The sequence below is a fragment of the Podarcis bocagei genome, assembly GCF_964188305.1.
Source record: "Podarcis bocagei genome assembly, chromosome: 3".
Lineage (NCBI taxonomy): Eukaryota > Metazoa > Chordata > Lepidosauria > Squamata > Lacertidae > Podarcis > Podarcis bocagei.
In genome coordinates this window covers 15763810-15790370 of record NC_138127.1, presented here as the reverse complement: position 1 = coordinate 15790370, position 26561 = coordinate 15763810, and the positions used below count along the sequence as shown (strand labels likewise).

At 44.4% G+C, this 26561-nt stretch overlaps 1 protein-coding gene and 1 long non-coding RNA gene across 2 annotated transcripts in view; both read right to left on the bottom strand.

The window, feature by feature from the left end:
• LOC308584538 overlaps positions 1 to 26561 on the bottom strand; it is a 550410-nt gene that overhangs the window by 485131 nt on the left and 38718 nt on the right. The window lies entirely within an intron of this gene.
• On the bottom strand, positions 514 to 25004 carry TRIB2 (tribbles pseudokinase 2). The gene is made up of 3 exons (XM_081189194.1): positions 24128 to 25004; positions 18298 to 18590; positions 514 to 3137 (listed from the first exon to the last, which is right to left on the bottom strand). The coding sequence occupies exons 1-3, from the start codon at positions 24395 to 24397 to the stop codon at positions 2669 to 2671; spliced, it is 1032 nt and encodes a 343-aa protein (XP_081045320.1). The 5' UTR covers positions 24398 to 25004; the 3' UTR covers positions 514 to 2668.

Below are 26561 nucleotides of genomic sequence, written 5' to 3'. Positions count from 1 at the left end.
GAAAGATAGAAAGGATTTGCTGAGATAATTAATAATTAGAATACAAAAAAGGGAGGTGTGAGGAGGTCGAGGAAATAAGTTAATGAAGATAAGGGTATGGGAATATTGGATTTGTTTTTAAATTTATTTTTTTTGTTCTTGTTTTTGATTTTGGTGTATGGTATGTTTGATACTTTTTATTCTTTTTGTATTGATTTGTATTGTTTAATCTCTTTTTTCTTTGCTTTTCTTTCTTTTCTCTTTTCTGTAACTTTAAATTCCCAATAAATATCTCTTTTTTAAAAAAAAAAAAAAAGGAAAGCTGTCTGTAGACAAATGCTGGCTCCCTCGGCCTGAAAGCGAGATGAGCGCTGCAACCCCATAGTCACCTTTGACTGGACTCAGTCACCTTTACCTTTACATGGGTTAATAGTGAGACCCGTGTGTATAGGGCAGTAAACAAATAATAATAATAATAATAATAATAATAATAATAATAATAATAATAATAATAAAAAGCCTTCACAAGTTGAATTTAGTTAAATATGCACAATTTTGTTTATTGAAGAGATTAGGACAAAAAACATTAAACCAAATACAAGACAAAGCACCAGAGGCAGTAAAATCCCACCATGCACATCACCAATCTTTCCTCCTACAAGTTTATAAAATAATAAACATTGTTGTTTTGTTTGTTTTTAAAAAAGAAGAAATCCCTCAACACAGCACCATCTTCAGAGTGTAAAAACATTACTCCTTTATATTCTTAAGATACCAAAATAGAACCAAGGCAGGTCAGCTGCAGCTTTGTCTCTTGATAAGGAACTGTGGAACTATCAACTTGAGAGTGGGATCGAAACCTTCCCTGCGAGAGCAGGTGTATAGCATCCATACGTCAAATGCCAAGTACGCACATGCCACATAACTATAATTAAGCACGAAATTCAAGTAACATTTACATACTACAGAGTCCACGTGTACCTATCCAAAAAACATGACCACTTCACAAAAAACGCATACAGGCAGTAACATCAGAACAACTGAGGTACTGGAAACACAAATATTTATGCCAAGAGATCTCTGTTTTGTTTGTTTTCTTGTGTCCCCACCCACCCCAACACCCCCTCAATATCATACAGCAATATAAAAAGCAGTAATAAAAATCATTTGCCAGTCTAAATCAAAATGAAAGCTCTCTAAGGAAGGTGGTGGCGTTGGGTGGGCGGGCTAAAATAATAGTAAAAAATAAAGTATTATCATTTAGGGACAGGAATACCTGAAGAGCAAAACAGAAGTGTGTTAACTACAGCATGTAACATGTCACCCCCAAGTCAACCCGTAATTAAGTACTGGCTTAATTCATCACAACTGTGACAGTTTAATCAATAAATAAGTCTTGACAATACAAAAAGGTGCATATTACCGTGTACTTTTTAGAAGACAGATCTGTGTCGTGGTAATATTCAGCTTATTAATAGATCAATGAGAAGAAAATTAAAAACAGTATCCTGTTTAGAAAACGAAAACAAGAAAACCCAAGTCATTGCCTTTCCACAAAGTAAGTGTAGGGGTGCCTTTTCCCCTTCAAATATAAAGAGCTCTTCTGATCATGTTCAGGGGTGTCAGAGGAAAATTTGTTTACAGGGTTAGGGTTTTCCCCCTTTTTCTTCTTTAGGTGATGCAAAGGTGGCCTTCCCCAAATATTGTGGTCAAAATTTATGTGCAGTATAGTGGAAGCCAGTGTTTTCAATCCCGGTTAAGAAGAAAAACACATAATCCCAAATATGGACAATTATTCTTTTTTGTTGTTGTCGTCGGTTTTGCTAATAAAAAAGTCAAATACATCTGAATGTCTGAATTGTAACTGCTTCCTGCCACAAAGCCATTTGACCAATAATAATAACAATAATCAAACTAACCCTGAACAGCTTGTGAGTTTTCATCCCTTCAAGGGATGTGGAAAAGAACATTTTAAATGTTAATTCCTCCTGGCCCAAAATAAAATAAGGAATCTAGGAGAAACGTGAACTTTAGAACAACCTATCAAAAGGCATGGTTTAGCACCCACTTCTCGTGTGTTCCTTTTTGTGCGCTACCCCCCGCCCCGCCCAACGAAAATGAATCCCACTTGTAACTATTAAACATCAGATTTTTTATTTTATTGGGGGGGGGGGAATAATCCAGGAAAACAAAGAATAAAATAATAGCTAGTTGTACCTTCCCTGAATAATGGCTGAAGTTAAATATCTAACAGTGCGATGCCAAGATGCAAGTTGAGGCAAAAGTTTCTATTTACTGGGAACTGTAAATACATGAAACGAAACGGAATCAGGAGTGGATTAGTGGCTGCACTGGAACTTGGGATGCGTAGTGTCCTTGGCTCCATAAAGATGAGAAGCTACAGTCTCTGTGTGCTGCCGCCTCCGTTATTTTCTATGTCAATCTAACTGAATAGCAACGATTCCTCCCATCTAAACCATCCACATGCTACATCTGTGGTTTTAGCTCACTTATTGGGCGTTCCTTCTCCAACCAGGAAAAAAAAGAACTCCAGGTTGTCTCTCTCACTCTCTCTCTCTTGCTATCAAGCCAGGCTGAGACACAGATATAATTCTGCACGGCCAGAAAGGACTCCCTTCATGTTGTCCCTTCCTGGCTATGCAGAACCCAAAACACTGGTCCCCGACGCTCAGTTGAAGAACGGGTCCGAGTCCTCTTCCATGTTGACGTCAGGCACCAGCTGATCCGTTGCTTCCTTAGCACCATATCCTGAATTAGACACATTAAAATCTGTAGAAAACCAAGGGTGGTCCAGAATTTCCTGCGAAGTCAGCCTTTCTGAGGGCTCCCGGCGCAGAATGCTACGTATAAGGCATTTCGCCTTGGGGGATAGAGTCTCTGGAATGCTGAACTGCCCGCGGCGGATCTTGCTGAAGAGAGAGCTAGGCTCAATGTCATGAAAGGGATAGCGTCCAACGAGCATGGTGTACAGCATGACTCCTAGACTCCACACGTCGGCCGCCTTGCCAGAGTAGCTGCCGTTTGTGTTCAAGATCTCTGGGCTCACGTAGGCGGGGCACCCATGCTTATCGGAAAGGGAGTCGTCGTTCCCTCGCAGAATGTAAGCGTCTTCGAGGCTCTCCAATTTTACTCGAGTCCTGTGGGGCAAGAAGAGACAGGCCACAGTTAGACTCACTGACAAATACCCACGCAGTTGCCTTGTTGCGCCAAGACAAAGGACATTCAAGAATGCTCACAATCTTTTTTTCAATTCTTGGCCCATCAAGGGAGATAATGTGTACATGGACATCAGCGTCTGAAATTCTCCAGGCACTGGGAAATGGCCCAGGTATTTCCCAAAATGCCAGAAGCTGGTCCGGCAAATGAATATCCAGGGAGTTAAGATAGGCACTGACTATTTCAGAAGTTTCCTTTCACACATATCATTGGACTTGTTGGAAAGCAAAACCCCAGTGGTTTTTAGTTTAGAAAACCATTGGCTTGCAGAGAACTACATAAGCCAAATCAAAGCCTATCATGTCCATTACTTTTTTACACTTTTTTAAAAAAAACAGAACAACACTTGAGGTGCTTCATAAACACAGCTAAAGACTACACTGAAAAGATACCAATGTAATTCATAACCCCAATAAGTTTTCCCTCCAAGGCATGGTTTTCCCATTAGACACAATCCCCATTTCTCAAGTTTAAGGTATTTGTTTCCTTTTGCTTAAGGTATTTGTTTAAAAATTGACAGAAAGTGATTTTTTAATTATTATTAACTCAAACAGTTATAAGACTACCCCTAAAATAAAAAGAAGAAAACAGTAACAAGGGCAAAAAAAACCAGTAACTTCAGATCATGGTGACTCACAGGAGAATTTTCACTTGTGCAAGAAAAAAAGTATATAGACATGCCTTAGAAGTCAATCAGACTCTCACACTTAAGTACAGAAAATGAACACAAGTGATGCAAAGTCATGTGTTTGTTTAGTATAGCAACTGGCCTCTGCAGTAGCCTCGTAAGCTCTGGAAGTTTCCCAGAAATCTAGCACCCCAAAAGGGTTCATTTATTCACTAAATCTTCCTTTCCTCTAGGTTTCACCCACACCCACTCATATCCACAGACAACCGAGCACTTAGCTCAGTATTCTACCACCAGCTAGTTAGGTTCTAGTTTAGAAAACAGATAGCCAATAAAAAAACTAAAAGCATCCAGCCATATTTACCAGCAAGTCCTTTTGACAAAGACCCTTTGGACAAGGAAGTCATATATTGCTTTAATTCACTAGTTCTTACCTAACAGGACAGAAGCTAGCATTTCACCATGGCTAAAAAGCTATTGTTGATTTCTCCCTCAGTGCATCCCCTACATTCCAAAACCTTCTCCAAAGCAGCCATCGCATGCCACTGGAAGTCAACCTCCAGTTCTCAGTGTCAATAAGGAAGTAGTAAAACTTGATTTGATAATGTCCCAGCTAGTCCATAATAATAAAATGTGGGAAAAGCCAGTGCTAAGGGATGCTACTCACCAGCTTTCAAAAGCCCTAGCAACGTATTATATGCTTTTTATCCTATCAAATCACAAAGGGGATCTTTTATAATTTAAGAAAGCAGTGTGGGAATGCGACAAAACAGTATTTGGAAAACCTTGCATTGCTGATGTTGTCCAAGGCCTAACTGAGGTGATAAACCTGTGTCTGGACTATACCACTTCAGATGGGGCTTGTGATTGAATTCTTATTCATTAAACAAAACTTATTCTACATAGAAAAGTAATATATGCCACTGAGTCAACTAGACTAGAAACTTTCTCCCTAACCTGGTAGTTGCCCATGTAGAAGGATATGAAAAATAATTAATGAAGGAGCATTGTCCCATGAGGAGCGTTCTGCCCACCAAACAATCTGAAGTGGTACATACAGCCCAAACAAAAATTATGCCACATCATTGAGAACTAAATCCCAGGTGCCATGTTGAGCATAAAGTAGGGCTGGATGATATATTGACCCAAACTGATTTGGAGTCCATATTGTGATATCGGTTTCATAATTTTTGACCTGGCAATATATCGTGAATCATGATACAGTGGTACCTCTGGTTGCGAACGGGATCCGTTCCGGAGGCCTGTTCGCAACCTGAAAAAAACACAACCCGCCTCTGCGCATGACACCATTTTGCACGTCTGCGCATGCGGCAAAACCTGGAAGTAACCCTTTCCGGTACTTCCGGGTCACCACAGGACACAACCTGAAAATGCAAAACCTGAAGCAAACGTAACATGAGGTATGACTGTATATGTGTGTGTACGGGGAAAACCGTGAAGCTAGACAATGCCTCTGCGTAGTTCCATCCTTATTTCAGACATCATGATATATTGGTATATCATTAACCCTGGATCCAGAAGGGCCTTTATTACATTTGCAACCCTGGACTCCTTTCATAAATAATCATAATCATTACAGTGGTGCCTTGGGTTACAAACACCTCGGGTTACAAACACTTTGGGTTACAGACTCCACTAACCCGGATGTAGTACCTCAGGTTGAGAACTTTACCTCAGGGTGAGAACAGAAATAGTGTGGTGGCGGCGCAGCAGGCCCCATTAGCTAAAGTGGTACCTCAGGTTAAGAACAGTTTCAGGTTAAGAACGGACTTCCGGAACGAATTATGTTCGTAACCAAAGATGCCACTGTATTTTGCTTTCACTTCCATGCCATTCTTATATAACTTGACTACTTCCAGAAACAACTGTTTGCTTTTTAAAAAGCACCAGCAAAAGCTGCCCTTGATTGCTTTGTCTCTCTTGGAGGGCCGATTCACGTTTACGATCTAGAAATACTATGTGCACAACAGACACCTAACCTATGTGTGTGTGTTACCCAGCAACACACAATGTGAGATATATGGCCTATTTCCACTGTTTGTCCGCTTCCAAAAATAGGTGGAAGGTTTGCAGAAATCCAGGCCAACGTAAGCGCAGCTGTAGCCGCACGTTGAGTCGCACATTTTGCCTGATGTACAACGGAGGTGCTGCCAGAGTGCTGCACATGCACCCATTTCCAAAGGGGCAACACACGGACCAGCTTTAAGTGAAACCCAGGAACAAACACAGAAATGAACTATTACGGGGCACAGCCACTATCTCTTTAGCTGCAGTCAGACACAGCTTGCTCGAAGGATGAACAACCGGAGGCAAGCAAGATCTGAAGCATATCGCCTTGACCCTTCCAATTCTTAATCAAGGCATACTTAAAAACTTGCTTGCAGCTTCTCTTTTACGTCTGCCCCCCTCACTGATTGTTTTGCAGATAACAGCTTAGGACACATCTGCTTACAGAGGCATTTGGGAATGAATACGACCATTTCAGATGCTGCAGCTGAATTGTTCCGGATAGTTTTTATTGATCTAATGTGATTTTAACGATGCTTAAATTAATTGCTTTATGCTTTTTATTATGTATGCTCTGAGATCTTCCTTGATATGGGGAGGTTTACAGATGCAAATAACAAGCAAACAAATAAGAGCTAGAAACTCAGATATACAAGCTAGGCGCCAAATGGCTCCTTAAACCAGGGTTACAGTCGCCAAAAAGGAACACCTGTTTGCCATTTTGGGGCCAGACAGCTTGAAAGTTGTATTTTTCAACACAACCTTTCATTTCCTGAAATTATTTCTGATTGTGCTAATTAAATACAATGGATAGAATACTACAGGATATGTTGCTGATGTGTGAAAACATGCACTTCCAGATGGTGGGAGACATCAGGCGCCATCTTGGCGCTTGGTCACAAAATGGTTGATAACCAGGTGCAGAATGCTCCTGGCGAATTTCGAATGCTGAATACAAAACAATGACACTTGAGGTGATTTTCTCAGAAGCACATACCATTTATATCTCACTTACAATCTGAGGGAGCAGGGGGAAAGGTCATGTGCTGTATCACTGAACTATACTTCTTCTCCATGCCCAAGACCTGCGGAAGCCTATTTGTTTCCCAGTCCCCACAAATGATGTTCCCATATAGTTCTAGCACAAGTTCAGCGTATGTGAAATCCCTACCACCAAGTGTTGCCAGCTTTATCATAGACAGATCCACCCCAGCAACAGATCTTTTATCAACCTAGGAGGGTTGGTTAGTTTGGGTCTCCGGAATGAAATATAGAAAACACAGAAACTCTGAAGAATATAGAAGCTGCCTTTCCTTTGTACACCCTGTTAACTTAAGCATGTGTCATGCTGAATATGCATACAGGGTATTTGCTTTATTCTGTTCATCTCCTGGCAATTTATGTAATCATCATCCCCACCCTTTTGCCAACCCTGTTTTCCCTCAATTATCTAGCTGCTGCTGTTTCAGTCAACATGCAATGCCCATAACTGCCACAGATAAGAAACCAGAAAGCAGCGTGCTTTTTGTCCTTGCTTTGGTTACCTTTCCAAAAGATTTATGCACTTCCCATGTCTCTCTCTCTATTCTTCTGTTTATTCTTTAGCAGAAAATCTGACATTGGAGGGTCAGGAACCCTCCCCACCTCAACTCTCGTCTCCCTTCCTGAGATATCTGTTGCTTAATGGACTCCGGGTTTTTTTCTGAACAAAAGGGTGTCCTTTTGTTACATGTCTGACTCCTGCCACAAAGACTGGAATACCAATCTTGGCTTCGTTTGATTCTCAGCACACACGCACACACCAACCTTTTCTATACTGTACTGAAGAATCAAGGACCTGCAGTCACAGCAAAGCAGATTTTGTTTAAACCAGGCCACTGAACAACAGCTGGCCTTTATCTTCATGTTCCACTATAATCTCTCGCAGGATAAAGAAAAAAGGAGGAGGAGGAGGAGCCATGCTTTCATCCTGCTGAATGGATTGGACCAGAGCAAATACACCGTGGATCAATGTCTGGGTAGCTTTTTACACACACACGCAGAGAGAGAGAGAGAGAGGGGGGGGCTTCATTTGTTCATAAAACTGATTACGGGGAAAGTACAAGAACCCTAAAATTATTTAGCATAGACAATTGCCACCCTAGTGCATCCGCAGCGTAAGAGAAACAAAAGCATGACACATTATGATTAGGAACTGCGGTATTGGATGGCTTGGCATCACAATCTCAAATGCAGGGAAAGAGAGACTGCCTGCAAGACAGTAGGAAAAGCCCAGGACAATGAATTGTCACCTCTCTCCCAAGTCTGTAGAAGTGAATGCCAGAGGGTGATTCTTTGCCTCTAGCACATGGCAGAAAATGGGGGGGGGGGAGGGAGAGAGAAACATGTCATTTCCAAATTATCTGCAATGTATAAAGAGTAAGCCACATTGTGTCATGAATCCAGGGTAGGCGCAGACAGCAGTGACCAGGGTTACATTTATGGCATCGCCTGCAATGCTCTTTTTTGAACCCAGCTGCTAAACAAAGTGCCACAGGCAGAACGGACACAAAACTCCAATGGATATTTCAAGCAGCAAGTTGCCAGCATCACTTTTAGGTTAGAATCTAGATTTAGAGTCGGTATGAAGAAAAAATATATATATTCTCCTAACCTGAGCTTCCATTTTTAAAGACACCCTGTGAACCAATTGTTTTTCTGTTCCCCTTAGCCATGGGAATGGTTGCACTGAAATTAGTTAGATAAATAGGGGCTTCCACACAGCTAGATAAGATCCGCTTTATAAAACTTACTATATAATGCAAAGCCTTCTGTCAGAGCCAGTGTAATTAGAGTATATCATTTCAGTTCGGAAGAGGAGATAGAAGAGGCACTTGGGCAGACAGCATTATGCAGCTCTCAGATCACTGACAGAACCCTGCATTAGTCTAATGCTTAAAAAAAAAAGCAAGCTTGAATCATTGCTATTTAAAAAGGGGAAGCTATTCTGCCTGTGAATGCTTTCCCATTACTGGTGAATGAAACCACAGAAGTGCAATCAGAGGGCAGCAAATAGCACTCAGACGGGAAATGCGTCTTTGTCCCCATAGAAACCGTCAGGGAAGCCCATGAAAAACAATACCATTCTGAATTTCTTATCAATATGCCATTCATTACTCGAGTACATTCAGACTTGGCCCTTTTGCAATGTAACAAAACCTGATCAATTAAGCCTTTTCCAGAAGGACCTTCAAAGTAAACTCCTGAGTTAGCATCCGTTTCTGGCAAACAATCAGCCTGTCCTACACATTTCCCCCCTCTACAGTGGTTCACATTATTCTTCCCTGATGAATTCCGAGGGTTACAAAAGAGATTCTGATGCACAGGGAAATCCTATCCTTGAAATGAAACCCACTGAGCACAATGTCATTGCTCCACTTGCCCAGCATGCTGGCAGAGCACTATGCAACACTAGTAGTGGGTAACTGCGCAAGCAAAACAATACACTTGATCTGGAAAGAGCCTACGCCTTGAGTCTCTGCCAGGGCTAAGGAGACAACATGGTGACCCTGCTGGCACGACAAGGAGGGAACAGGATGGGTTGAGAACTTGCAGCTCTTTAGATGTTATTGGATTCCACCTCCCATCAACCCCCGTCAGCATGGTCAAGGATGAGGGGAACTGGTCCAACAACACATTTGGAGAACCACAGGTCCCTTCAACCCTGGAGCTGAAGTTAGTCCGGATCTGATGGTGCTTTATGACTGGGACCCCACCAGGGATGGTGGAATGTTATGTTTTCAGAATGAAGCAACATGACTTTACAAACCCCTAAGCAAGTCAGTGGGGATCATCACAATGGGAGGGCAGGATTCAAACAAAGGAGTCAATCGGAGCATGTCACAAGGGGTATATGGAATCACATTGAGTTCCAGAGCATGGAACTACAACATCCTTGCCACTATGTGCATTCACAGTCCTGTAGACCTGCTGGGTCTTTGGCGATGTGGCACTTTGGAAAGAGGGAGTAAAAATTAAGGAGAAGGGGCAAGACTTGATTTCTTAAACCCTTGCATGTACCATGTCTTGAGATTCCAGGGACCAACATTCATCAGGATGATCAACTCCACTGCTGCATCTTTTGTTATACAATATAAGCGAATAATAATAATCCATGATGTTGAAATCCAAAAAGAGTAGTTTAAACTCTGATGCCAAAGGAAGTTGCATAACTATTCCCTTTCTGTTATTTGATAAATGAGAGTTATTGCCCAAAGAGGACGAAAATACAAACAAAAAACCCCTCCCACAGTCTTTCTACACATGGACAAGTTCAAAAATCATGAGAAAAAAGCGGGGTGCTTCTGGGATGAAAAGTGATCTCTTCTTTCGCCTGCCACAGCAAAGATGACCCTCCATTTGACCTTGTGACTTTCTTCTCGGTTCTGAGTTAATGAGGACTATCATCCTCCATAGTTACATAAACATGGCTTCTCAGCATGTGTGCACCTCAAGGGGGGAGAGTTACACAAGAAAGCAAGAGGGAATGGCACAGATATCAAAGTGGATAAAGGAAAGAATCTGGAATACAAAGGAAAATGGAACACCACTCAATTTTTACCGGCGAGATCTGCAGTACCATAAAACCAACTGACGTCGTCTTGCAGAGGATGGGTCGCATATGACATAGCCGTAAAAGGATGCAATTCAATTTAAAACTAAATGCAGATCTTTATTTTCCCCTCCTCCAACATTCTATCCAAGCTCTAAGCATGCTTTTGGCTGGTCTTCCAAATGGTGAATTTCCTTTCCTATGCTGAGTCAGCCAGACCCACAAACCAGGCAAAGAGTGCTGGTACAAACAGCGGATCAGGGAGCAGCAAAATCGGGTGCAGGCGGCAAAGCCTATTGGGGGGAAATTCAGCAAAATACCATTCTAATTGATACCCCACATACACACAATTCCAGCTCAAAACCAACCACAGACGTACTGCAATCTGGGCTGTCAGAGACTCCGATAAACTTGTTCTCCTGCTGTGATCCCACGAAATACTCCCATCCCCGTTTGCACTTGCAATTAACTAAAATTAAAAATGGGCGACATCCTGGTACACTATACATTAAGTGCAATGTGTAGCTTGGCGCACGGATCCCTGGAAATTTCATATTGGCATCTAAGGCAGGGATACCCAACACGGTGGATCTCAGATATTGTCAGACCACATTGGGCGAAGCTAGCAAGGTCCAATGGTCAACGATGATGGAAATTTTAGTCCAACAACCTCTGGAGGAGCACATCTGCTACCCTGATCTAAGGATCTGGAATATATACTCAGTCCTGTCTGTGTTGGGCCGATGCTTAACAGATCAGTGCTGCCACCTGATGTTGACAACTAGGACAAATTCAGTGTGGAAAAAAGTATGGGACTCCCACCCCAGAACCTCTACAACCAGGAGTCTGTCAAATCCCAAACTCTACAGCCTCAGTTCCTCAAGTGGAAAAAGCAACAGCCTACCACACAGGGTTTCTGAGATGAAGCATGCTACGAAAGCTGCAAAGCATTTTGTGACCTAGCATGACTGCAGAAACCCATCACCAATGTCGTGATCGTTCTGGAACCAATAAATTCATAAGCTCAGCCTTAAGAGGCATCTTAAAACAGGGGCATCCCATAATTCCTCCATGGCTCTCCCCCCCCTCTTTACCCAAAGCATTGCTCAAAAGGGTTACTAGCTCCAACTGTAAATCACTGTAAATCAGCCGGCTGCAATAAAGGGTGACAGGCGGTTAAAAAACCAGAGTCATTCATTGCTCTGAGAAATCTTACTACTTGGCAACCGGTAAGGAATGTAACAGCTTGTGTCTCTGGTCACATTTTTGTGGGCTGAGTTTCCTTTCGCTGAATTGTTAAATAAAACAAAACAGAGCAGAGCAAAAACCTGAAATGATCTGCCCAAGCATCTAATGGAAGGTATAACTAGAAAGCAATGCAGTAGGACTGTGCATGCCCCATTAGAAATAAATTATTATTATTGTTATTATTATTATTATTATTATTATTATTATTATTATTATTATTATTATTATCCCGCCCATCTGGCTGGGTTTCCCCAGCCACTCGGGATGGCTTCCAACGAAATATTAAAATACAATAGTCTATTAAAAATTAAAAGGTTCCCCAAACAGGGTTGCTTTCAGATGTCTTCTAAAAGTCTGGTAGTTGTTTTTCTCTTTGACATCTGATGGGAGGGCGTTCCACAGAGCTAAGCCTTAGGTCCAGCTCCTAAGGAGAAGGCCAGTGGGAGAGCGTCCCAGGTTCAGTCCCCAGCATCCCCAAGGAGGTGGGACTGTCCCCTGCCTGGAAACTTGCTACGAGTCCAGTGCAGACAATGCTCTGTTAGATGGACCAATTGCATGACTTGTTACAAGGTCACTTCCTATGTGCCACAGTGGCACAATACCTACTTTCCTGCAAGCCAGTTGTGTCTGGCTGCTGTCTTCCCTGGAGGCCCAGGTACCAGGGGCATAGGAAGGAATCATACCTACACTACTATTCCATCTAGGCATGACTGTGCCATGAGGAAGCAACTCCTACACTGCTGCTACAGTGATATGCTAATTGATCAGTTTAGGTCTTGCTAGGACTGACTCTGGCCTTTGCAGGTTTTGGTTGTAATGCAAATCCTAGTTAAACAAGGTGAGCAGGTGGGATTAGATAACCAAAGCATATAGACCAACATAACTACATACAGACATAGTAGGCATTCATGTACCACACTGGCTTTTTAAACTATTGGGACTGATGTTTATATCAGTGTTTCCCAACCTTTTTTGGGCAACGGCACACCTGTTTAATGAAAAAAATCTCGCGGCACACCACCATTACAGCCCCGTGACGTCAACGCGCAGCGTCACGCCGGGAGGGACGCACGAAAGTGAAAGTTTTCAATTTTTTTCCCTCCCCCTTGCCGGGGAACCTCCAAGCTTTGGGGGTGGGGGGGGGAGGAGGCAGCAGAGCGAGGGTCTGAGGGACGGCGGCAGCTGAGGCGGTGGCGGCTGTTGTGGTGGTGGCGGCGATAGCGGGCGGAGGAGGGGGCGGCGGCGGGAGTTGCTGCTGCTGTTGTTGCTGCTGCTGCCCGGACATGCCGGCCTCCTCCTCGTCCGCTGTCTCGCGATCCTCCCTTTTGCACGCGCTGCCCCGCCGCCGCCCCATTGGCTAGGTCCTGTCAGCTGATCCTGTGTTATTTCCTGTGTGTGTGTGTGTGTGAGGGGAGAATGGAGAGAGAAACCTCGGCACCACCACCGCGGAGCCGCCCCCGGCTCGACGCGGATCCTCGCCGCCGCCGCCTCTCACCGCCCGACTCGCCCGCCTCCCTCCCACGGCACACCAGCCGACGTCTCACGGCACACTAGTGTGCCGCGGAACACCGGTTGGGAAACACTGGTTTATATTAGCACAAAGCGCAAAGGCAAGTCAGGTTCTTTCTCAACTCTCAACTAGAGACAAATCTCTTTTTATGAAAGGAAATTCAGAAGTAAACAGAACGCCTTAAGTCTCAATATTTTAAAAATGATCCCAACCTTGTTAACAAGACTGATTAACGAGCACAAACTTTTTCAGTGTCAAATATTGTGACAGCTAATATTTGAATATAATTGAAGATTTAATACCCCCAAACATTAATAATTTGCTGGCAAGAAAAATTAATCTATCACTCAAAGCAAGCTCTGTACCTAGGCAGTGTTTTAGCTCTAGACTCTTATCATTTAAAAGAGCATAAAAGTTATTTTATGCAAGACCCACAGATCGATCCTTCTCAACAGACTTGAAAGATAGATGGGACCATGCCTTTGTGCTTTGGCCCCAACATCAAATTATTTGCATCCATTTTCCTCAGACAACTCCATCCACACAAGAGATCTAGGTGTTGCCCTTTCAATCACACAATATCATAGGCAAAGTTGTATGCACTGCCCATTGGCTTCTCAGCCAGTTCCCAACAAACAACGGAATGACTAAAAGCATCTAGGACATATTAGTTGCATAGCAGCCTATTGAGGCTTCCATTCAGGTAATAAAGAAACCTTAATTCTTGCATCATAAAGTACTCAAAGTCTTACCCACAGAGCAGAAAATGTGAAGCTGGGGAACTGCACCTCCAAGCATGAAGGATCATTATTTACAGTATACACTTGTACAAGGAGAGTCTATGAGCATCCTGTTCGATAAGGTTGGGACTCACCTAAGCACCTGCACAAGGCTGCATTTGCAAGGCAACTAATGAAGAATAAGAAGAGTTTTGATTTGATAACCCGCTTTATCACTACCCTAAGGCATCTCAAAGCTGCTAACAATCTCCTTTTCCTTCCTCCCCCACAACAAACACTCTGTGAGGTGAGTGAGGCTGAGAGACTTCAGAGAAGTGTGACTAGCCCAAGGTCGCCCAGCAGCTGCGTGTGAAGGAGCGAGGAAGCGAACCCGGTTCACCAGATTACGAGTCCACTGCTCTTAACCACTATACCACACTGGCATCAGAGTCAAGGACACACATAACTGCAATGTCAGAATAGAGCATCTGTACTGAGGTGGGCAGAAGCAGTTGATAACAGTGTCCCTGAGCCACACAACAGCTAAGAACTAGGGAGAATCAAGGGAGACAAAATACAGCCAACAAGCAACCATGAGAGTACAAGATCACAGGAGTATATAGTAAGGAAATAAGGAATGTGTAATAACAGGGAAAGCAAACCAAATGCCAGTCACAAAAGGGAGCATGCTCTCTACACACACTGACCTAAAAGATTCATTGGACGAAAATGGGTGTGTGTGTTTAAATGGAAGGGTTTGTTTTTGTTTTTTTTGTATCCACGTAAGTATTCCAGTTCAGGCTTTTGGGCACATGCCCCAACTAGGCTTCCCAAATTCATAGTTGTGACAAGGTGTGCAAGGAAAAAGACCCCAAAGCCGTTGCATGAAAGTAGCTGCAAATCAACTGATCTTAGCCACCTCAGTTAAATTAAGTTCCACTACAGGGGAACATAGGGAACTGCATTCAAAATCCTTCTCATTCCAACCAAGACCCCAGTTACTCTATTGTAGGCCCAGGGGTGGGGGGAGAAACCAACACATTACAAGCAATTGGGGGGGGGCGCAGGTGGCGCTGTGGTCTAAACCACCAAGCCTCTTGGGCTCTGTGTGACGGGGAGAGCTCCCATTGCTCTGTCCCAGCTCCTGCCAGCCTAGCAGTTCAAAATCACACCAGTGCAAGTAGATAAATAGATACCGCTGTGGTGGGAAGGTAAACAGTGTTTCCGTGTGCTCTGGCTTCCGTCATGGTGTCCTGTTGCGCCAGAAGCACAGCTGTCAACTTTTCCCTTTTCTTGCGAGGAATTCTATTCAGAATAAGGGAATTTCCCTTTTAAAAGGGGGAAAGTTGACAGCTATGGCCAGAAGCGGTTTAGTCATGCTGACCACATGACCTGGAAAAGTCATCTGGGGAGAAACACCAGCTCCCTTGGCCTGAAAGCGATATGAGCACCTCAACCTCATAGTCAAATTTGACCGGACTTAACTGTCCAGGGGTCCTTTACCTTTACCAAGCAATGTCCTTTCCCTTCCTCTCTAACAACACTCCATTCAAGCTGCATCAATTTACAGAACCCAACAACAAAAATACTGTTGCCTGACAGCAGAAACACAAAATATCCCCCCTCCAAATCTTTATAGATGTTTGAGTTCTAAATCAATAGTACTTTGAATACAATCAAAAGTTCCTTCCATGTCACCCGGGAATTATGCTAAGTTTGAACATCACAGCTTGAGAAGGCGGTCCAACTAATCAAGTTTGCAGTTAACATTTCCTATCACCAACCACCACCAATTTTATTCTGCCGAATCCATATTGCCAGCTAGGAATTGGGCATTTTGCCAGTATTTGGAAAATGGGAAGCAAAGGAGAAAGACTTCCCTGTGTGAGCACAGGTGTGTGCATAGTGTGTGTGTGTGTGTGTAACACAACAGGCAAATGTTCTGTCTACTCTTAAAAGCTTTCCTGGTTTCCTTGGTAGACGGGGAAACAGTCAAAAATTGTGAGAGCATTTTTAACATTCATCCAGCGATGGCAAAGGAAAGGAAAGCTGAACACTCTCACCAGCCAGTCAAACTCACTGGCCAGTTTTTTCTTTGTAGATACAGTGGTGCCTCGCAAGACGAAAAGAATTCGTTCCGCGAGTCTTTTCGTCTTGCGATGTTTTTCGTCTTGCGAAGCACGGTCCGTCGCAACTGCACCTCTTCAAGCGGCTTTTTAAAAAAAGCGCAAGACGTTTTGTCTTGCGAAGCAAGCCCATAGGGAAATTCGTCTAGCGAAGCAACGCAAAAACGGAAAACCCTTTCGTTTAGCGAGTTTTTCGTCTTGCAAGGCATTCGTATTGCGGGGCACCACTGTACCAATTATTGTGGTTTCAGGAATGTACCGTTTCACACTTCACATTTGAAGAAGACTTTATGAAACATGCTAAGGAGGTTTCAAGTAATGCAGAAAAATTTCTAACTCTTTTTAAAAAAGTGTTTTGCAGGTCACCCTGAAGACTGAGCAACTTTTTGTTTCTGGTCCTCATTGTTCTAGCACCATTCCCTGTTGTGCCTGTCATCTCATCATACCTTATGTGATGTAAGTACCCTAGAAAACTGATAAGCACAGGAATGGAATTCTAATCATCAGCAGCCCCAAACGCACTGATTAGGAGACACTCACTCTTGCTTGCTTGCTTATGCTGCCAAGATGGAAAGGTAAAACACCCCTTTGCCTTATCCAGCCATCCCAAACATCTAAGAATCCTGCTGTATTTACGGGACATCACACAGGCAACATGTCTTTTTTCCCTTCCACTGCCTCCTCCAGTCTCCTTACCTTCTTGGATATTATTAGCAAGCTTAAGAAACCAGCTTAACATGTGTTAATTCATTACATTAACAAAGAATTACAAAAGGTCCCTTCAAGTCAAGCTTAATGCATTGCAAACGTGTGTGTGTGTGTGTGTTTTAGAACCTCTGCTCCAAAAGTGACATCTCCACAAAATGCTTAAAAAAGAGAGAAAACAACAAACATCACACAGGTAACTCACATCTTATGCTTCTTTTACTTACACAATCACAGCTTTCTGCAGGCGAGGAGGAAATAAATGAATGGAAAGAGGAGGAAACCCTCTCTTGATTTATTTATTTCCACCCACCCTTACACAGCTATTATTGCAGCCTTACTCAGCTTTGGGGAGGAAGCAGGTAAGCAGCCCAAAGGCAGGTAAGCAGCTCCCCACACCTTGCCCAGGGGTGGGCGGCAGTTCCGAGGGTTCCTGGCTTTGCACGTTTTTGGGTTTTATGAGTGGACCCCCTGAACCAAACACTCGTGTAAGAGGAGAGTTTTCTGTACTAAAACAACCCAGACGTCCCCATGCTTTCCCCGCTTAGTAAAGAAGCAGCGACACCTGTCCTAGCTTTACAGACCAGTAAGAGGTCTATTAAGTGATTCACACATTTTTACCTGAATGAGAAGGGACACTCTTTGCCTCTAGTCTCCATGTTCCCACCTGTAACCAACCAAGGCAGCCCTTTGGGCCGCTTGGTGCAAGATCTCCATAAGGCAAAAGTGAGTCCCGGCCAAACTTTTGAGTGGGTAGGGTAGGTTGGGGTTTACAACACCGTGGCAAAAAGGGCTTATTGCTCCAAAAAGCAGACTATAGATTAAGCAGTCGCCAAACCAGGGGGTTGGGGGTGGTACACACTTTATTCACCCCTTCTTCTTTTTATTTATCTTATAAACCCATCCATCGCTTTTCTAACACAAAGCAATCTCTCACAGTAACTGCCAAAAAACAACAACCCACTTTTCCCCAGGAATCAAATGAATGGAAAATAGAAATCCACAGTTCAAAAGATATGTTTGTGAGTGTAGATTGTGATTGTGACTGTGTGTGTGTGTGTGTGTGTGTGTGTGTGTGTGTGCAGAAGGAGTATTAACTTTGGTTTTAAGAGGAAAATCACAAGGTATCTTGTACAGATTCTAGTTTATGAGGAACACTGTGGGGGGGGGGTATGTATGCATGTGTGTAATTTCATTACATCATAATCCCATGTTTCTCTCATGTAACTCATCGCCATACGGATTCTCACGAGTTCTCCCATCCAGGCACTCACCCCACCTAGACCTGCTTAGCTTCAGCTACATGGTGGCGGCGGCTTCACCCCAGGGACCAGAAGGAAACAAGGTGGAATAACCACCACCTGCTCTCCTAGATCTTCCATCAAAACTGGCAGGAATGTTTCCTCTACTTCCACATGGGGCTAACAGTACGAGCCTTCAGAAAACAACCCCTTTCAAAACTGCATCCCTGGCACACTCCTTGATGGATTCCAAAGGGCCGGGAGGAAGGGAGAGAAATCCCTTACCTTTCCTCATCCTTGAAGATGAATTTCCGCAGCTTGAGATCTCGCAGCACCAGCCCGCCGTCGTGACAGTGCGCCACAGCAGACGCTATCTGATAGAACAGCTTGGCTGCTTCCTCCTCCTTCAGCTTCTTGCAGGTACGAACAAAGGAATGCATGTCCCCATAGCTCCTCTCAAAGAACACATAGGCTTTCGTCTCCCCGAGAATGATTTCAGTGATTTGGTTGATGTTGTCGTGAGGGGGCAGGCAGAAGCAGGGCGCGAGCAACTCTTGGTAGCAGCCGATATCAAACACCTAGAGATGCAATGGGCAATCAAAAAGGAAAGGGTTAGAAATAGAAAGGAAACAGGCTGTAGGAAAGGCACACCGATTTAAAAACTAATAAAAAACTCCCTGCATATTACAAAAGTGAAGATGTCCAAACTGCAAACTGGCGCTTGTGTTTCAGCACACTATGCCCTGAGCAGTCTGGAAGTGCTTTCTTCCTTACGAAAACTAAATGAGGGTTTCCACCCCAACACACACTCCAACCGGCCTACGTAAATTATATCAGCGAGAGAAAGGAAAGTGAATGGCCTAATTTCCTGGCTGATAAGAGGGAAGAAACATAAATAGGCTTGTTTTAAAAAGGAACATCCGGTTCTTTGCAAACAAAAGCATCAAAAAAATCCGACGGCAGCTCAGAATCGATGAAAATTCTGATTCTGGATGGCCAATAGTTACAGCAAAGGGGAGGGGAGGGAAGTACAGTCATACCTTGGGTTGGGAACGCTGCGGGTTGCACGTTTTCAGGTTACGGACTGCGCCGAACCCGGAAGTACCGGAACGGGTTATTTCTGGGTTTTGGCGCTCGCGCAGAACCACTAAATTGCGCTTTACGCATGCGCAGAAGCGCCGAATCGCATCACACGAGTGTGCAGATGCGGCGCTGCAGGTTGCGAACGCGCCTCCTGCGCAGATCACGTTCGCAATCCAAGGTTCCACTGTATCATGCTTCAAAACATTTAGGGTTCTCCCACTCGTTTTGCTTTTATGCATTGCTTCTGAGGGGCTGTCCAATCTGTCCGTCTACCCATACCACCAATGGATCCAGCACCCAGACACTCATTTAGCTGTGATTCCTGCACTGCAGGGGGTTGGACTAGATGACCCTCGGGGTCCCTTCCAACTCCTCAATTCTATGGTTCTATGCATTTACATCCCACCTTTTTCTTTTTTCCTCCCAAGGAGCTCAAGGTGGCAAACATAGTTCTCCCGCTCCTTGTTTAATCCCAAGAACCCTGCAAGGTAGGTTAGGCTGAGAGGCAGTGACCAGTCCAAGGTTGCCCAGTGAGCTTTCAAGGCCAAGAGAGGATTTGAACCCTTGCCTCCCAGGCCCTAGTCCAACAATCTCGCCACTAAACCACACTGGCTCTGTATCTGAATGAAAACTCTGCCATGGGTTTTAGAGAGTAAGCAGAGCATGCTACGTTTCTTTAAAAGGACCATACTCTCTGGTAAACCAGGGCTGTTGTTGTTTTGTTTAAAAAAAAATAAACTTTTATTAATATTTTTATCATTCGCACTGACATAATTCACCTTTCTCTTCTTATATGTGATAATTGCACTCTCAGTTGCCTCCCAGTTTCCCCTTTCCCTCTGTATTCCCATTTTATTTTTTAAAAAACCAGGGTTGAGGCACCAGATATTGTTGGACTCCAACTCCCATCAGCCCCAGCCACCATGGGCTAAATGGTCAAAAATTATGGGAATTGTAATCTAGCAACACAGGTTCCCCCTTACCCACCCATCTTGCAAACCAAGTTGAGCTAATATAACAGCCTTCTTCTGGTTATCAGAGGGGTAAGTCAACATGGTGCCCTTCAGACTTCAATTCCCATCATGCCTGACCACTGGCCATGCTGCCTGGGGTTGGCGAAAGTTGTAGTTCTGGAGGGCACAGCCTTGTTTGCCATTTCTACACACCACCTTCTTTTTCCACAGCCTGGATAGGCATTGTAGTCCAACAACAGCAAGGCACCCAAGGTTGAAGACCGCTAGATACCACCACATAGGAATTTGGAGCGGAGATACAGAAAAGACCTCCCTTGCTGTTTCACAAAAGGAAGGAGTTAAAGAGGCCTTTGGTGACGTCTCAGAGTTGTGTCTGAAATGCTAAAAAACGAGGGAAGGACTCTGCTGTGTTTCCGTTGCTAAGCAACAGAAAACACAAGGTTTCGGTTGCTGTTCACACGGTGACAGAGCAAGCAGTTGTAAGATGAGGCAAAATGGACAACCCTTCGCTTGTGATGGCTTGCATAGGAGAAACTCCTGGGAGATGTTTAACAGGGAAGCTTAGGTGCAAATGCAATGATGGCGAACATATGAGACATCACTTTGGGGGGTGGGCTGAGCCCCCTGGGCTGCGGGTTCCCTACCCATAAGACTAGGGAAATGTTCTAATGGACTTGCAAACTTGTATTTGCCTTTTAATATTTATGGAGATTTTTAGTGCATTTTTTTTAGCAGAACGAGTGGCTCTCTAACCTTGCAGACACATCCACCTTGCGTTCTCATGAATGAAATGGTAAGGAATCGCCAAGCATGCTGGGTAACTCAAATATATTTTTTTAAAAAATGTTCCACTAATCTAGCGATTATGAATGAATCAGTGCTTGAGACATTTGGATTCCAGGCAATGGGGACGTTTCATTGAGAATAACGGGTGCACTGCAGTAAGAAGGCATAACCAGTGCGTGACACAAAGGCTTTCATTATTCGCGAGATTCTGATGCATTTGTCCCTTGGTAATGAAGGTCAGGAAGTTACAAAGTCAGATTAATGCTGAAGAACGCAGGCCAACCATATTGCGCAACGTAAGGATAAATGACTGTGGCTCACCGCTTGCTCTTTCTATAGCTTGTAGCTTAGCAATTCAGAAATTAATTTAAGGCACGCAAAACCTGTCTTGAAGCCATTATCTTGATGTCATGCTCTGAAGCGGAACAGCATTTGCCTTTGAGGTACCTGCTAGCAGCATCCCATGCATGTCCATTCAGAACTAAGTCTCACCCAATTCAATGGGTCTTGCTCCTAGGTAAACATGCAGAGGACTGCAGCAGGTTGAGAAACTCTCTAGCAAGTTTCTATAAATAAGTGCAAACTTTGGCATTCCATGAACTGCATTCGCCACAGCTCTTCCTGTTATTCCTGACGTGTGGAAAGAGAAAAGCTCTTTTACTCCGGCTTGTTGACCGGTTAACTACATATCTGTAAAAGGGAAGACCATTGCAAGTGGTGTTTGTTTTTGTCCGCTCCAGATGTCTTTCTTTCAGGGGAACCCATCAATGATACCAGAAGCTGTGGGAACAGATATACATTCCCACCACCACTGCAGCCTCCTCGTGAAATCTTGCAGCACATCATCTGCAAGATATTATTTGACTACTCTGAAGTCCTGCTGAATCCAATGAGGCTGACTCCTAGGTAACCAGGATCAGGATTGCAGCCATGACCACCTTCTACGTACAGTACTATAAAAACGTGTGGCCCTCATGCAAGCAAAACGTTTCCCCTTAACAGCCAGATTTCTCCCTAAGAGCCATTTAAATAAAAAAAAAAAAAAGTCATTTTGACTGGCTCTCCAAAAGCTTATCTTTGTTGTTTTTTATAATGAGAAGTCAGGACATGTGACTTTATAGGTAGTCCAGTTTAGCTCTTTCCAGCAGCGAGAGTAAAAAAAAAAAGAGCTCATTTGGATTCTAGAATGGCATTTTGCATACTCAGGGGTTCCAGCCAAATTAAATTAAGCCTCATCAGCCCCCCTTTGTTATCTGGCTCTTAATGGGGGTGGGGCAGGGGGGGAATCCACAAGCCTGTTTTTACTTAGACAAGAGTTGGTTGTTGATTATTATTATTATTAGCTGTATATGCAAGGGCACTATTTTTTCAGGAGCAGCCAAAGAGGCCGATTTTGTTTTGTTTTTTAAAGGCAAACATGAACGGTTACAATTTTACAAGCGAGGGGAACTGAAATGTTTTTGTTTTTTTTAGGGAGGTGTTCAGTTTTGAAAAATAGTTGCCAGTGTCCTCAAAACATGAAAATTCCTAATACTTCCCCATCCTGAAGCTCAAAATTATAATGGACAAAGATGCTCTTTCATATAGGAGTTCTGCTTCTGTAGCACAGTAGTTTCCCATACCTTTAGAACACAATCACAGGTGGTTTTGGATCGAATTTAACTACTAGATGTGTAAAAAGAAGTTACTAGCTCCTGAAAATCTTCAAGCAGATAAGGCAACCTTGTGAGATTTGTGCATCTTCATAAAGATGTCATTCTTTGCATTTCAGCTGCTCGTTCTTTGGCTTTCATCTGCTCCTCCCACAAGAGGAGGCTGATAATATTTTGATCTGCATCTATTTTGGACAAACTAATGCATGTATTTTACATGATCTGCACCATCGCTCCACATTCTGGTTCCTTGTGCAGTGGAAGTCCTTGCAAGGTCAGAGAGGCTCTACTTTCCATAATCAGGTATAAACTGTGCAGAACTAAATCTTTATTAAGATTTAGGGTTCATGACTCACGGGTGGCCAGTACATTTTATACTGACCTGAACAGAGAGCCCTTTGCGACGAACCAGGGGCTGCAATTTAATTTTGTCACCACGTATGAATCTAAATAAAAACATCCACCTGGTCTACAGTGACCAAAAAGCTTGGCTTGTTTAAAGGGTGGTCCATGCGTCTATATCACAGCCTGCCGATTCAACACTAGGATTGCAGCTTGTTTTGGTTTTGTTCTCAAGCCCATAAAAATACACATTTTGGGGGAAATATTCTGTAATTACAAAGGTGGTGTAGTGTGGCAATCTTCCCACGCAGCCTTTCCAGGGGCTGCTCCAGGAGCAGAGCTCCAAGAGGGCACCAGGGAGAGTGAAAGAAAGAGTAACCACAGCAGTTTAGGAACAAAGGAAATAGTATCGCCTTTGAGTGAATGGACGCCACTTCCCTCCATAGGAGAAGCATGTGGACTTCCTTTCTCCACAGTTTACCTTCACTGGGGAGCTGAAGAGACGGAGAAGCCAGCAACCTACCACGTCTGAGCCCTGTTGTTGTTTTCTGCATGCCCTTCTAACAAAATAAGCATGCAAGTGTGCAAGGATTTATTATTATTATTATTATTGTTTCCTGCTGAAACGTGGGCGATTGTGTTTGCAAACGATCCATAGCAAGGAGGCTTGGTGCGCGTGTGCATTTTTTTTAAAAAAATAACTCGGATCCACATCCCAATCCCACACATGTCACCTCGCAAGTAAAACTCCCTCTCTGTGGAATCAGGCTTCCTCCCAAGTAAGCCTACACAGGACTGCAGTCTTACACAGAGGCAAAGCTGCCAACTTGCCAAGTTTGCATCCAGCACCACCCAAGGGAAGTGAAATATCCTCGGAGGACCGGTTGAAAATTAGCAAGGGATTCCCTTTTGGGAAGTCAGAAAGGAAAGAGAGGAGGGAAATTAGATTATACGTACTTCCACCTATGTGGCCTTCAGAGCCTAACTCCCCTCCTCCTCCCCTCCCCAAGTCTTTGGCTCCAGGCCACCGTTATAACGTGGCCATTGTCTGGAAAGTTGCTGAGAGCCGTTTAAATTATGCAAGGATTTTTTTTCTCCCTGTTTGTTTTAATTAAACTTCTCCCAGTGCTTAAATCAATGGCTCGCCGCCGCCCCCAGCACACACTGCCCCCACTCCGGAGTACTTTCTAAAAATAAACTCGCTAGACAGAGAAAGGCTTTAAAAAAATAATAATCCCAGGGGGTGGGAGAAGAGAAGAGAGGCAGGAAAGTTGTTACCTTGCAAACCAGCTCCTCTTCGCTGTGCAGATGCACGGCTCGAAAAATGTGATCTCCTTCCAGAGGCTCCAGCAGTAAGTATTTCCCGATGCAAGAAACGCAATGCGGCAAGTTGGGAGTCTCTGGCGGGCTGGGTGAGCCGAGGTTGGGGCTGAAACTCTGGCTGGACTCGGTGGGCCTTACAGAAGAGAGCTCTTCAAAATCCTGGGTTTTATTCCGAGGTCTTCCATAGCGTGCGATTGTGATTGGGGTTGACCTTTGTATGTTCATGGGGATGGAGAGAGCAAGCCCTCCAAAAAAAGGTCCGTCCCCCCCAAAATCACACAACACGCACAGATGCAGGCGGGAGCGAGCAGCAGCAGCGCGCGCGCACGCACACACAACCGTTTTGGAGAGGGGGGGGTTTATTGTGAAGATCAGGCCGGCCGCAACGATGCCTTTGTGCTGTCGTCGGAAGAAAAGAAGGGGATTTCGGAGGGCAGGTTTCCGTGGGGTTAGTGTCCAGTTTATGTCGCCGAGAGAGGAAACCGGAGGTAGGGGGCGCGGAGACTGGAGAGCCGGTGGCCAAGCCGAAGGGTTCCCCTCTCCTAGAGAAGCCCGGCACGTCGGGGAGCTTTTGCGCAAGAGAACAAAGTGACACCAACAAAGCCAAAGCGTGAGTCTTTGCAAAAACGTGGCCTCTCAGGAAATGCAACTGTGGTGTTGTTGTTTTTTAAAGAAATAACAATGGAATGAACAAGTCGAGAACGGAGAGAGGTGAGAATCGTTATTAGTATTTGGCTTCCTCTGCGCTCCTGCAAAATCCTCGCACGGCTGGAAAAGTGTTAAGTTCAGGTAACGTGCAGCAACCAGCCAGACGACTGCCCCCCTTCTCTTCCCCACGTTTTAACTGTAGATGGCGTCTGAAGCTTTTTCCCTGATAGCAAGGACTATCCAGATATGCAAAAAAAAACCAAAACCACGATGAGGGAGCATTTAACTTCAGAGGGTCAGCAAGGAGCTCCAACAACAACAAAAGGATGAAAAATATAATATATATAGATATAAATATATATGTATATACAAATACACACAGAGAAAAATAGAAAGACGCTATTTGGTCATCGATTTCTTTACTCCTCTCTCTCTCTCTTTTTTTTTTCTTTTGCGGGAGGGAAAATGTTCCTAAATTGAAAGGCACCGTCACCACCGGGAAAGAGAGAGGTGCGCGAAGATCCACGCGCCCGAGACGACGGCTCTCGTGCGCGCGCGCCCTCGCGTGTGTTTCCTTTGATCAGACAAAAAGTGCAATCAAGGACAAGCGCGGATCAATGCTCTTCCATCTCGCGTGGGGCTGATTTGCTTATTTATCTCCAACAAGAGTGGGGGGAGAAAATCCCTTCGCTTTTCAGCAAATCCTGGAGCACGACGCGCCTGCAGCGGCGATGATGATGATGGTGGTGATGATGCAAAAGAAGCAGCAGCATGAAAGGCGAATACTTAACAATAGTAGCTCTGCAAGAGAGGAGACCTCCTTTCGCCGGTTTCCTCTTTGTCCCTCCTTTTGAGAGTCCTGAGATGCGGAGGAGATGCTGCTACTTTAAAGATGCACGTTGAATATGTGCGTGTGTGTAGAATATATATATATGTATATATACTCAGTTATTTCAGGCGTCGATCTCTCTTAATTCCTGGAGGTAGGAGGAGGAGGTAGGGAGGGAAAGGGATGGCCGAGCCAATCCCTTTCAGCAAGGCATCATCTCCCCACCATGTATTAATAGCTACTTACGTGCGCTGGGAATTCTCTCGCTGCGTCTCTACTTACTGGGTGTCACAAACGGCGGCGGCTGCAGCAGCTCCAGCGCATTTACGCCGACCCGGAGCGCACAGGCAGGCGAGCACGCTGGCTGGCTGGCTGGCTGGCTAAGAGACTGACTGCCTGCCCAGTCCCCGCCGCCGCAGAGCCGACTGGCTCCGCGGAGAGGGCCCGCCCCGAGCCCCGAGGTGCCTCCCCATTGAGCCAGCGAAGCGCCAATCACACGAGCAAAGCCTGCCCAACCCTCTCCCTCCCCTCCCCTCTTTCCACTCACTCAATGAGCCGGCTGCAGGGTAAACAAGGTAAAATATCCTTCCGCAGCGCGAGCTGTGAAATAGGAGCTTTTGTGAGCCGTGGCTGCTGCTGCTGCTACTACAGCTAGTGACAAGTTGTGGCGTTGCATTGACCTCTGGTTGTTTCCGTTTAAGCCTCAGTTTGCAGTGCGTTTGGAGGGGATTTTCTCTTTCTCTCTCCTCCCGGCATCCTCGTGCATCTCTACATCGAGGGTTTCCTTCTTTTTTTTAATGAAGAACTTGGTTATATAAACGTCGAAATGTTATAATGAAAAGCCTGGCTTCCGCACCCGAAATGATCGTCGGAATGCAACAATCCGTGCCAAGTATACTGCAATGCAACACT